Consider the following 14,198-nt stretch of genomic DNA (forward strand, 5'->3'; position numbering starts at 1 on the left):
TGCCCGCTAATACCTACGGTCCCGGGCTACACGCGGCACCCGGGACCGGCGCGGTTCAGAGCGGGGCCGCCGCGCGGCCCCGCTCTGAACTCCCTTACCGGCATCAGGGCGTAAATTTACGCCCGATGTCGTTAAGGGGTTAAGCATGACAACGATCCAAAACACAAGTCCAAGTTGGCCTGTCATTGGCTACAGCTGAACAAACTAAAGGCTCTGGAGTGACCATCTCAATCTCCTGACAATATCATTGAGCCACTCTGGGGAGATCTAAATCACGCAGTTCATGCAAGATAGCCCAGAAATTAACAGGAACCTCATCCACAACTACCACAAAAGACTTCAAGCTGATGATTTAAAAAGAAAAAACACATTAGTTTGACAATAGATGGCTTCACCCAACCACTAACCATGAGTGCAAAAAAAGTTTTCAAGTTATCATTCATATTCTCTGAAAAAAGGACAAGAAAGCAAAAATTCTGCCAAAGTATGTAAACTTTTGAGCACAACTGTAGATAATATGGAATCAGGCCATGCAAAAAAAAGCATGAACACAAACCCCCTCCCCCTGCACAGGTCACAAAGCATGCCTAGAAAAGTCTGCCAAAGAAAGCAGTAGGGTCCCCTTTATAAAACAGGCAACTGAAGTAACATAGGGATGTACTGTAGCCAAGTTGTATTTCACATTGGCAGCTGTCTGTCACATGTATTTCATTACTACGCATGTATCTTAAAGGTACATATTTAAGAATTTGTTGGGCAAACATATAAGGCAAACGCGGCTGTCTCGTGGACAGCCGCTAATAAAGATAATGATTAGAGATGAGCAAATCGCTCATCTAAGCAAAGCATAGCGCTTTGTTTGATCTGCGCTTCGCTCATCAAGCTGCCGGACTTTCAGCGCTGCTCTGCTCCCTGCCACTCCACCCTGTGTGCCGGGGAAAAGCTGTATCCAATCCTGGGAAACTGGGAGAAGTTTCTCAGGATTGGATCCAGCTTTTCCTGACGTCCTGGGAGGAGTGGCAGCGAGCGGAGCAGCGCTGAAAGCCCGGCAGCTTGATGGGTGAAAAACAGATCAAACAAAGTGCTTCGCTTCATTTAGATGAGGATTCACTCATCTCTAATAATGATTGTTATTGGCCGTCTATTATGTTGCAAGACGGCCACCTTCCCCGATGTATTCCTAAAGGGAGAACATAGCCATAGGTTGTTGCCACTGGTCATTGGTCATTGCAGTTTTTGAGCCTCAACCAGAAGTGGATCCAGCATGAAGCAGAAATAAAAGTCCTTCCTTTATATTTCTGATTCCATTTGAATCCACTTCTGGCATTGGCTCAGTCTTCAAAAACAAAGGTCTAGCAATAGAAAATAACTTTGATAATTTTGACAATCATTTCAAGGCTGTGGGAATGTAGAGAAAAAGTGGTACTTTATGCAATTATAATGGAACATCTGGCAGAGGCCCTCAGGAGGAATTCTGGTGTGCACGGTCTGGCTATAAATGGGGAGCAGGTCAAGACTGCATTATATGCAGATGACCTCTTGTTATATATTACACAACCTCGGATTTCATTCCCCTGTATCTTAAAAGAATTCACTAGGTTTGGGAATATGTCAAACTTTAAGGTGAATTTGGCTAAGACAGAGGCTCTGGATGTGTCTCTTTCTGGGGGGGAAGCGGAAGACTTGGCACGGGTGTTCCCCTTTAAATGGAAGAAGGACACAATTGAATATCTAGGGATCCAGCTGTCCAAAGATCCATCTACCCTATATAGGTTAAATTATTTACCCCTACTGGAAAAAATAGAGATAGATCTTAGGAGGTATGCAGGGAGGCCACTTTCATGGTTTGGTAAAATTAATGTTTTGAAGATGGATGTAGTACCTCGCCTTTTATACTTATTTCAGGCTTTACCTATAGTAGTACCAGCTGTGTTCTTCAAAAAACTCAAGTCCATGTTCACGCTCTTTATATGGGGGGGAGGTGGTTGTAGAATAAGCTTTAAAACTCTGACACGACCAAAGGATAGGGGGGGAGTGGGGCTTCCAGACCCAAAAATATATCACTCTGCGGCTGTACTACAGCGGGTCTTTGACTGGCATTTTCACAAGAATACTAAACAGTGGGTTGGAATTGAAACACGATTAGCACACTCACAATTACACATATTACCATGGTTATCACGGCAGGATAGGCCAAAAGATTTTAAGTCTTTATGTTTTATAGACAAAGTTTTGAGTTTATGGGATAGTATTATTATAGGGAATGGGTTTAGTTTAGATAAGGGGCCTTTGACCCCCCTTTTCCACAATCCATCCTTTCCGCCAGGCCTTACAGATAATAGTTTTATGGGTTGGCATAAAGGGAGGGATATTAGATTTTTTCACATTCTGGGTGGGAAACCATTAGTAAGTTTAGAAGAACTGAGGTCACGGGCACCCGGGGCTTTGATTACCTGGCTAGAGTATAATCAATTGTCCTCGTTTGTTAATGATAAACATAATAAGCACAAATTATTAGCTACACCTACACCGTTAGAAAAATTGTTTCTACAGAATGAAGCGCCCACACGAATTTTATCTCTGTTGTATTCAGTCTTGCTAAGTACAGTATCGCAGGGCCTCCCCCCTTATACTACTTCATGGGAAAAAGAGCTGAGGGCTAGTGTTACGGAAGAAGAATGGCTTATAGCCTTTAAGTCTACACATAAGACATCTATTTCAGGTACTGCACAGGAGAGGAATTACAAACTACTCTCCAGATGGTATAGGACCCCTGCTAAGTTACATAAGATATACCCTGATGTACCAGTAGAATGTTGGAGATGTGGAGAAGGAGAGGGGACAATATTACATATATGGTGGGAGTGTCCACTCCTCCAGTCCTTTTGGGGGAAAATTCTTCGGGTCTGTGAAGAGATTGTGGGCTCTGCGTTAGAAAGATCTCCTAAGACTACTTTGCTTTCTATTATTCCGGTGCATGGTAACTACACTAAGTTAGGATTAGTACGACATCTTTTAGCTGCTGCTCGAACGTTAATACCTAGAAAGTGGAAGAGTCAGGATCCTCCCACAATGGCGGAGTGGATACATGAGGTTAATGTGATACAGAGGATGGAGGAGTTGGTTGCAGAGAGTAGGGGAACGCAGGTTGGTTTTCAGAATAGATGGGGACCGTGGAGTTTTTGTGTTCATTCATGGATTGAGTGGAGAATTAGAACTATATAGATATGTGTGTTAGTTTAAATATAGATATATGTATTTTTTTTTGTTTTGTTTTGTTTTTTTTCCTTTGTTGGTTAGTTGTTTTGTGTGTATTTTTCTGTTTAGAGGGTGTGTGTGGGGAGGGGGGGGGGGTTGGGTACATGTGCCGGGTGGAACGGTTATAACATTATGCAGGAACCCTGGGGTTTTCTCAGTGTTCGTATGTTTGATCATAGGGGCTTTGTTCGGCAGAGTGGATAATTGTTGCACCCGTAATGTCTTTGTAATATTTGTATGTAATGTGGTTTTTATGTTTTTTGTGAAAAATGTAATTATAAATAAAGATTTAAGAGAAAAAGTGGTGCCTGCTGTGACTTTAGCCTCTGACGTATGGAAACAGGGTAAAAGGGTTTTAGCAGTATTGTATGTGTTACAACAAGATTGCAGCATTTCAATGTATTTATTGTTTCACAATGTTGTATGTAAATCAGGAAAGTCATTAAGTCATTGGAGATACAGTATCATATCAGGAAAGCAGCCTATTCTTGTAGGTTGTTTGGATTTGAGTAATGGATGATCATACAAGTTTTCCTGCATTCCAAATCCTGGTGGAATGACAGCACTCCTAATAACTGGGTAGTGGAGAAGTTCTAAATTCAGCAAGGCTGGGGTATCCAGCCTATATTATTATTATTATTATTATTATTATTATTATAATATTATTAATCCCTCCAATGGGAACTTTAGTCAAAGTCTGACTGGGCCCCCTATAAATGTGAAAGGGTGGTTTCAATTTACTCTGCTCCACATCCATTTTCTAGTGCCGTCTACCCAGCGGCCCTTTATAAGTAAGAAAAAAATAGGATTTTTTTTGTTTTGGCTGTCTAGGCATGATGACAACTGCTTTTGCAACAGCGGGAGGATTGAAGGTTCCCCATGCCTGTTTTCTTCCTTTTTTTTTTTTTTGTTAGTTTTGCTTTTCTTTAATCACGTTACATTTGTAACTGTCACTCCATATGGTTTACGTCCACACAGTAAGGAAGTTTATGAGCAGTATTACACAAACCAATCAATATCACCTTCATGTATAAATAAAAACCAGAACATACTTGTGGAATTACTACGTGTCCTGACACAGGGAACCTTCATTTGTAGCATGCAGTGATTTTCCAGTTTAGCTTGACTTTCTATAAAGGCGTTTAAAGCCGTTTCCTGAAAGACAAAAGATTGATGGTAAGCAGTAGAATTATAAGGTGTTACTTTCAATAAAGGGTTAAGATGACTGATCTCTTAGCTGTGGTTAATCTGTCTACATCAATTTTGTAGACAAAGGTCTAGCAAATCCAAGCTGAGGTTTCAGGGGAGCCACGTGCCAAATGTGGTAAAGTTTTGGCAAGCTGTCCTCTGGCTATAAAAAACATTTGCTGTGTATACATTCAGCTCAACAATTCTCCCTGATTTCACTGTAGAAAAAGTATTCATGATAAATGTGTATAAATAATGCTAAAATAAATACATCTCTAAATTATAGCAATCACTGCAGAAACAAGGCGGACAAATCTGCTCCTCTAGTCACCCTATTACTTGGTATTCTTTCCTAGAATATCCCTATAATAGAAGCTATATGGAGACACCATGCTGTTGCTTAGGTGCTATAGGGACTTTTTGTGCTACCATACAGGTCCTGTGTATTGAAGTGATACTGTTACGCACCCCCCCCCCCCCCATACTCTCGCTTCATTTCATTGACAGTGTCACTTAGGCATGGCTTAACAACAGTTGGGCCCCACCTCCTGGCTGGGGAGAGTGCCCAATTGCCGTGAATCCTCGCCTAGGTGACACTGTCCACTGATAAAATTAAGCTATTTTAGGGCAAAGAAGACATGAGTAACAATATAACTTTATGTACTGTTTATTTCATAACTAACAATGCTTTTTACATGCTATTGGCTGATAAGAGAATTATTAGTACACATGTATGGGAATGCTTAAAAGGGTACTCCAGAGAGTTACATTTTGTGTGTTTTTTTTTATAATACATTGCTTTGATAAAGTTATATTACTTTGTATTTCATTAAAATAAATGTATAGTTGTTTGTTTGTTTATTTAATCACTTCCATCAATAGGGCAGGGGTAAAGGGTGACACAGCTTTTCTGTTGCCACCCATTAGTTTTGGGAACTGTTCCCCATCCCCTTCTCTTATCAAGCCCAGGGTCACATCCCCATCACCCTTGTGTACGTTATAGGGGGAGGGGGAGGCATGGTTGGGATGATCGGCTGAACAATCGTTGGTTGGGATTGTTTAGCCGTCAGTTTTCTCTCACGGCTGCCAGTCCTCCCTATACACAACAATGTTGGGCACGGCCGAGCGTTCCTGTCCTCTCTGTGGGGAGGGGTAAATTGCAGGGAAACAAAGGGTTCAGGCACAATTTTCCATCCATCCCCTATCTCCACCAACATAATCACCTATCTCCACCGACATAAGCCATCAGTGGACAGTCGAGAGAGCCCCATACACCTTAGATTGATGGCCAAATCCGCCATGAGCAGTGGGTTCAGCCATTTAAAGTCTTAGGTGTCTTTAGGGGCCTTTAGTTGCTATGAAAAGTAAAATAGTTGGATGGTTGGTAATAAAAAAGTAAAACTAACACACAATGTTTTTGTAGAACAGACCTTTACCATCTATTTAAAAGGAAAACTATCAGCAGTTTAGAAGTATCTGTTTATATGTCCCCATAGCGCACAGGTTACTGAGAATGAGTGTACGTTTCTTACCTTTTGGGGCACCTTCCCTCCCTCCGGGGGCGCATCAGTACACTGGAGGTGGTTGTACCGTCTCCAGTGCACCAAAGCACCTAATTAGTGGTAGTACCGTCTCCAGTGCACCATAGCACCTAATTAGTGTTAGGATATAAGAACCTTACCTTCATCCTAAGTGCCCTGTGCACTATAGCAAAATATCGGAGGTTAGAAGAATCTAACCTGCTGATAGTTTCCCTTTTGTCAGTTTTAGCTGTTTAGTGCATCTCAGTACAAAGTAACTTACCTTTAGAGATATTTTGTTCATAGTTTTGTCACCGGAAGTAGCTTTGGACGTGGCAGTTGTTTTAGCCGTGAGATCTGGGACTGTGCTAACTGTGTGCGTTGTATCAGCTGTAGATGTCTCTGTATCTCGAACACTTGAGCGAGATATATCATTGATTTCAGAATACTTTTCTTCCATGCTGGACCCATCATCACTGTTCTTGGTGTTGCATAGAATAAGAGACTTGGATATAGATCTGAAGTTTTTAGGTTTCTTAGTTTTTTTCCCTGTGCTGTTCTGTCTGTCCATCCTTAGAGAGGACATAAAGATGCTGGTTCTCTCGCGACCATATTTGTTGGGCATGTCAGGAGTTAGGCCTACATCACTGACATTGTAACATTATTGCTGAAAGAACAATGGAAATTATTATATTATTGTACCATTATTTCAAAGCCAAGAGCTCATGATTTTATTGCATAAAGAAGCTATTCACTTCACATGATTGCTCATGATCAGTATCTCCACTTTATAGGGTTGCTCTTGTAACATGTACCAACCAGTCTATCATTTAACTTTTTTTTTTTCATTTGTTTTTGGAGTTTATTTTATAACCCTGTATATACACGTAACACACAGGTTCAACACCCCTGGATTTATCTAAACGACCCATGTAAAAGTGTCACTGATCAGCCAAAGATAGGGAAAACGCTCGATACTTGGCTGATCAGGTATAACACATCCTCCTATATAAATAGGGTTTTGTGGGGCTGCATTTTAATGCTGGGAACAGCGCATCCCTGGTGTCTAGTGGGTCGGATCTCCGCCTTGCAATGCGATAGCAGTGGGGAGATCCGTTCTTCTGCCCAGGCCAGGCCTCAGCGTCACACTGATGCTCATCCCAGCTCAGCAATACAGCAGCTCAAAGCAATGTATCACTGATCTCATTGATCAGTGATGTGTGAGAGATCAATGGTGTATGAGTGCTCTATGAGAGATCAATGATGTGTATATAGAAGTCCCCCAGGGGAAAAAAATATTAATAGAAAATGTCCTCCTCTAAATTCCTGATTGTGGATGGTAAACGGTGTAAGTGCAAAACAATTCCAAAGTTTAAAATTGCACTTTTTTGGTGGCATCAAATCCAGAAAAATGGTAATAAAAAATGGTCAAAAAGTTGCATACAGTATGTGCAAGCTAGCTACCAATAGAAAGTTCAGATCATGACACCTCACATAGCCCCATAGACCAAGAAAAAAAAATTATAAGGATGGGAATAGAGCAATTTTAAACACATTTAGGGCGAGATTTATCAAACTGGTGTAAAGTAGAATTGTCTTAGTTGCCCCTAGCAACCAATCAGATTCCACCTTTCATTCTTCACAGGCTCTTTGTAAAATGAAAGGTGGAATCTAATAAGACAAATCTATTTTACACCAGTTTGATAAATCTCCCCCTTAGTGTTTTTAAAAAGGTTTAAATTTTTTAAAAGCCGTCAAATAAAATAAAAAATATAATTTTTTTCTGGTTTCGCAGCATATTTTATGCAAAAAATCAGCCTGTCATTGTAAAGTACAATTAGTGATGCAAAAATAAAGGGCTTATGTGGGTCCGTAGGTGTAAAAATGCCACTGCTATGGCCTTGTATACACAAGGAGGAAAAAACAAAAACGCAAAAGCGAAAAGTAGCCCGGTCCTTAAGGGGTTAATCCCCATAGAAAGCCTCTCATGCTCTGTACAGTTCCTGTCTCAGCCAGAGATGTCAGCAGAGAGCACTATGTAAGGCCCCATTCACACGTCTGTGTCAGTTTTTACTGTCAGGAAATCCTGATCAGGAGGCCTCAAATGGCATCAGGAAAGTATCAGGAAAAGCCTTCAGGATTTCCTGATCAGAAGAAAAAATAGGACATGATGGGAGATGTAGTTCTGCAAACTGGATGGTCACAGCTTGCAGAACTACAACTCCCATCATGCCTTGCTGCCAGGTCATGATGGGAGTTGTACTTTTGCAACTTGGATGATCACAGGCTGCAGAACTACAACTCAAATCATGACCTGGCAGCCAGGCATGATGGGAGTTGTACTTCTGCAACCTGGATGGCCACAGGCTGCAGAAGTACAACTCCCATCATGACCTGTCAGCAGGGCATGATGGGAGTTGTACTTCTGCAACCTGGATGACCACAGGCTGCAGAACTACAACTCCCATCATGACCTGACAGCAGGGCATGATGGGAGTTGTACTTCTGCAACCTGGATGACCACAGGCTGCAAAACTACAACTCCCATCATGACCTTACGGCATGGCATGATGGGATTTGTACTTCTGCAACCGGGATGACCACAGGCTGCAGAAGTACAACTTCCATCTGTAGGACATGGTGAGAGTTTTAGGGGGGGGGGGATCTCACCTGTCCGAGCTTGAGGTCAGCGCTGCAGGTCCGGGGGAACGGAATCGGCGATCGCCAATGCTGCTCCGGACCGGGGGGGGGGTGTCCATGGAGGGCTTGTGTGGGGGGGGTTGCTGCTGAAGGTCCGGGTCGGGGGGGGGGGGGGGGGGGTTGCGGTGAAGATCCAGGTCCGGGGGGTGGGTGCGGGGTGCCGCTGAAGGTCCGGGGGGGGGGGGACACGGGGCAATCGGGCGGCGTGCCGGCTGCAGGGCAGAGAGCTGTGCTGAGAGGCTCTCAACCAATCCGGAATCCCGTGATTCCGAAGCTCCCATAGACTTCTATGGGGGCGTCTGGGACGGAATTCCAAACAAAAATAGGACATGTATTATTTTTTCTGGATCTATTTTCCGGAACAGACACCCTTCCGAAAAAATCCGGAAGGGTGTCCGTGACCAATTAAAATCTATGGGTCCGGAAATCCTGATAGGAAATCCGGATGGTTTTTCCGTTCGTTTGAAGGGGGCCTTAGACTGAAAATAAAACAACACTTCCTGCAGGACATACAGCAGCTAATAAGTATGGGAAGGCTTGAGATTTTTTAATAGAAGTAAATTAGAAATCTATATAACTTTCTGACACCAGTTGATTTGAAAGAAAGATTTTCGCTGGACAACCCATTTAATAAATAAACTAGTTATAAAGATATTGGAACAATAAGATACTGTGACACTGTCCCTCTCTGACCCATGTTTGTGAGGCATACAGCTATTATTCAGTTTCACAATGAATATTATAGATTTTGTTGCATCACAAATGTTCTGCAACATGTACGCTTACAAGTATTTATTGGCTTACTAAAATCTTTGCCTGCGACCACAAAACTTGGATAAGGATGAGGTTTTAATTTATTGTTATTTTAACTCATTGTGACATGTTCTGCTGTCATACCAGTGAGCAGTTAAGATGACTCAACAGACACTTTATTACTTATTTAGGTTTGTTGTGTAGACAGTTTATGGATAGATGTTTATCCGGTAATTACTGTAGATGTGTCTTGTGTTTATATGTGCTGACTTTTTATCCTCCCTATTAATGCGTCTCATAACTTCATAATCCTTGCATCTTGCAAATAAGGACACTATTGCAACATCTCTCTGGTCTCAAATATCTTACTACACTATGTTTTTGTTTTTATAGCTTTTGGTAAATGAATGAAGAGTTATACTTATGTAGTACATTGATGGCATCATATCCAAAGTAGGAGAGAAGTACACTCATATCATGGACTACATTACATTTTAGAACATTTTTTTGAAACATGTGAAGTAAGGTCATAACATAGTGATAGAACCAAAAATCCTTAAATAAAACTGTACAGCATTACTTTCTTACTGTTTCAAATCTTTCCTTATTTCACTTGTAAAAGCCAAAACCATAAGCCATAAGTTTAAGCCATATTATTTCCAGCATACGCTGAGAGTGAAAGGCTGAATGCTGGGAGTTGTAGTTTTACAATTGCTGGAGAGCCTTAGGTTGAAGACTTTTGTTATAGCCCATTAATAAATAATCAGTGGGGGTTTGACCTCTGGGACCCTTTAACAATTACCAGAATTAAGGGCCACCAGTGCTGGGGTGAACAGGTCTAAGCAGGGATGAATTGCAGTACTGGAAGCAGCCACAAAAGTATGGATGTCACTGTGCTGGCTTCTAAAATAAAGGCAGTAGCATAGCTGGGTGGGGGTTGGGTTGCTTAGTTGTATGCTGGGGCCTACCCAGAAGGATAACTCTTACCAGGCTGCAGTGTCATTGGATTATTGCTTACTGATCTGAAACAATGGCAAATACATATAGCATCACTTAGGCTGCATTCACACATCGTCTGAAATTGTCTGTGGTTGCGGATCAGCAACCATGGACAATTTTAGGTACCATTAAAGTGAATGCAGGCATTCACATGATCCGTGCCACGACCCCCACCGCCCAAAAAAAAAGGACATGTCCTAGTGCGGAACGCGGCTTGGATCCGCCCGGCAGCAGAGATGACAGGTGCGCATAATGTTCACCCCTGTCATTACATCTGACTACTCACCTACTCCCCATGCAGGCCGGCTTCATGTTCACCAGAAGTGGCCTGGACTACGCTGCCTTCTCCCGGCAGCGTAGTCCTGGCCACTTCTGGTGAGCGTCTGTAGCCGGCCTGCATGGGGGAGTAGGTCATTAGTCAGATGCCATGATAGAAGTGCACATCATGCGCTCCTGTCATCTCTGCTGCCAGGGTGGGTGTGTGTGGGGGATCAGTGGCAAGCAATGGGGGGGTGGGGGCTGGAACTCCGCTAGGGGATCCGAGCCACGATCATTCTCCAGATTGCTTCACAGATCGTGTGAATTCAGCCTTAAGCTATGTTCACACAACATATCTTTTTGTAAAAGTACGACCGTTGTTGCAATCGGCAACAACGGCCGTACTTTTTACGAAAAAATACGTTGCCTTGTCTTCTTTGGAATCCCGTCCGGAGCATATAAACATTGCATACGCTCCGGCCGGGATCTCTTGCAGCGCCATAGAAAACTGACATGTCAGTTTTCTGCGGCCGCTATCCAGTGAATAGCAGCCGTAGGAAACCCTTTCAGTACACACTATGGAGCGAGCGGCTCCGGTCACTCACTCCATAGTGTGCAGTGGGAAGTTCTGATGCAGGAGTGCACGGATGCACCCGCATCAGAACTCTGCTGCTGCAAAAATCATCTGCAGTAACGGCCAGGATGATCTTTGCAGAGACCAGCCGTTCCTTAACCCAGCCTGGTCACGGAACGGCCGATCTCGTATGCAGTCTGAACATAGCCTTATACTGTATGCAGTGCATCTCTACTGTCTACTGCCTAAGTACCCTGGGGCTCACTAACCTGTTAGGTCAGAGTCAAAGAAGAGGGGGAGGGGAGGACTTACTGCACAGCAGCCTGCAGAGGTCAAACTATATCAGGGCCAGGAAGCTGTGTCTGCTGTGCTTCCTGTGCTGGGCCCCTTCCTTTGCATGACTACAGCTGTCCTCAGAATGGTGGTCCTGACCCCTCCATGGCCTAATGGAACCAATGTAAGGTGACAGAGCAACACAGATGATTATTGTACGAAAGGCTATATTCCCACACTGTCTTTTATTGTCCATTTGATGCCCAAAAAAATGGCAGTTTTTTCATATTGATGGCCATTATTGTGCATTGTGACCTATGCGGGTGTATAAGTGTATGTATATTCAATATGTGAAACACAACAAAAATTATATATTTGGTTCCACTGTTATACTGACTAAGTTCTCCTCCCTAATTGTATAGATTTTCCATACAAAATATCTGGGGTGCAGTCCCATACAGTAAAAGAAAGTTTACCATCTGTAAACAATAAACATAGCCAGAGCAATATCCATGCCATGATTTATACGGTCTGTGGTGTACTTTGTCCAATACATGTACAATGTAAATGGGACACATAGACACTCACTTGAACCATTGATGGAAGTATGGTACTTTGGAGCCATTTGTGCAGGCTGTAGATGTCATGAACCCATATAGCGGTCTTTTTTGAAATCTAAACAAACTCAATTTGGATAGACTTTAAGATCACTCATACATTTTATTACCTTCATTAATTGCGATTGCTGCCTCTGATCTCCTTCCAGCACCATAACATACTTTATATGAACTGGTGCCAAAATCTACTGCATATGTAAGGTGATCTGGTGCTGTAGTAAATCAGACTTCTGTCTCCTCATTTTCAACATCTAGGAATTTTCTAAGAAACCTTTTGGTACTGTACTTGTTCTGAATTATTTGTATTTTTCAGTCGACTATTTCTATCTGGTTACAGAGGCTCAAGTAGTCGCAAACACAACTTCTGAGCACTTTTGTGCCTTTATATCCCTTTTCAACATTATGTTTCTAAATTTTAAAACATCCAAAGAAACTAAAACAGTACAAACCAATAACCATGTTACTGATCTGTGCAGATTGGTATTGTCAATGTTACTTGTGTATTTGTGTTATTAGGATTTTTGTTGCTTTAAGATCATTATTGTTATTATTATTACTAGGCTAGGTTCACACTCCATTTTGCTGCCCGTATCTGTTTTTAAATGGTTAGTTTTAGTGTACAGAAAAACTTGGTCATATGGTCAACCATTTTTTAGTGTACGCTAAAAAAAAGGGATGGCAAACAACTGCATCTGTTTTTCTTTGCAAAAACGCAGCCTGAAATTAGCCTTATTATTATTCTTAAACAAGCACAATTTCAAGGCCTCACATGAGCTTTTTCTGTCCATGAATCGAGATCCTAATTCACTGACAGAAGAGGGCCTCATTGTGGTTGTCCACTCATCTGTTTTGACCGCTGATCTGTCCCAAAAAAAAGTAGGACCTGCATGTATGTGGTCCGTTTTTTCGGTCTAGTAAGCCCTAGGCAGGCTCTACCCTGTGGCCTTTTATCACCCTCATATCAGTTTTTGTGGATCTGCAAAAACTGATGCCATACAGACGGCCTCTTTAACTTTTTTTTTTTACAGATTTGCAGGTAAAGGCTATGTTTACACAACGTTTTTTCAGCTCTGTTTAAAATAACGTCTGTCACTTTGAGTCTAAAATAACAGACGTCATTTAGCTGTCTGGCCTTCCCTTAGTGCAATGACGACTGTTGGTACATTATTCTAGTTTGGGGTTACTAATTGGACTTTGGATGCGGCTTAAATAAAAAGTCCATTGAATTTAATAGTCAAAACAGAGCAAGAAAAACTGTGTGTGAATAACTAATAAAAAAACGTCCGCTGTTTGCAAAAGACATCCGAAAATAATGATCATGATCATTATTTTGACGTCTGCGGTAAAAACATTTGTTATTCAATACATTGTGTGCATTGGATGTCTGTCTTTCCATTGACTTCAACGTATTGCCATTGCAGTCAGTTAAATTGCAGCAAAAACGGGCGTTATTTTAAATAGCAAAATTGGACGCCTTTTCTCTATTTTTGACGTTGTGTGAACATAGCCTGATTTTATTTTATTTTCATGGATCCCTATTGAACAACACTACAGTTGTCTATCCTAAAATACGGTCAAATATATTTAATTTCATATATCATAATCCTAATCAGAGGATGACTAAAATAATTATAAGGTAGAATTTATGTAATTTATTTAAATGTTGACTTACCTTGCATTCTGGTTTAAAGTAAAGAAAGTGCACATGTGAACAGATCCATTATTTTTTTCCCCTGGGTTTCCTTTTATAAGAAGACAAGAAAAGTACAAATGAAAAATCATTTAGTGTCATTAATATGCTGTAAATACACTGTCAAGTTACATTATTATGACCACTTTCTACTTTCAAAGTAGGCTGCTCATAGCTCATGATGGAAGTCACTGGCTATGAGCTGGCTTGGCAGATATATACGGGCTGCTCACATATCTCTTGTTGCTGTCACAGGTAAAAGATTTGCAAAAAGGAATGATTAAAGGGCCACTTTGGGGTAAAATAGTTTAGTATACAGTATTATTAGGTGTACTCACTGTATATACTAACAGCAGCTTCCTGTGTAC

General features: G+C 41.7%; 1 protein-coding gene across 1 annotated transcript in view; it reads right to left on the bottom strand.

The window, feature by feature from the left end:
- IL16 (interleukin 16) overlaps nucleotides 1–13,884 on the bottom strand; it is a 60,085-nt gene extending 46,201 nt beyond the window's left edge. Inside the window, exons 1-3 of the mRNA XM_069983802.1 lie at nucleotides 13,813–13,884; nucleotides 6,250–6,633; nucleotides 4,311–4,413 (exon numbers count right to left, since the gene is read on the bottom strand). Coding sequence (XP_069839903.1) covers nucleotides 4,311–4,413; nucleotides 6,250–6,591 — 445 coding nt within the window. The 5' untranslated portion in view covers nucleotides 6,592–6,633; nucleotides 13,813–13,884. The remainder of the gene's footprint in view (nucleotides 1–4,310; nucleotides 4,414–6,249; nucleotides 6,634–13,812) is intronic.
- Between the last annotated feature and the right edge of the window lie 314 nt (nucleotides 13,885–14,198).

This window comes from Dendropsophus ebraccatus, chromosome 1, assembly GCF_027789765.1.
Source record: "Dendropsophus ebraccatus isolate aDenEbr1 chromosome 1, aDenEbr1.pat, whole genome shotgun sequence".
NCBI classification, from domain to species: Eukaryota; Metazoa; Chordata; class Amphibia; order Anura; family Hylidae; genus Dendropsophus; species Dendropsophus ebraccatus.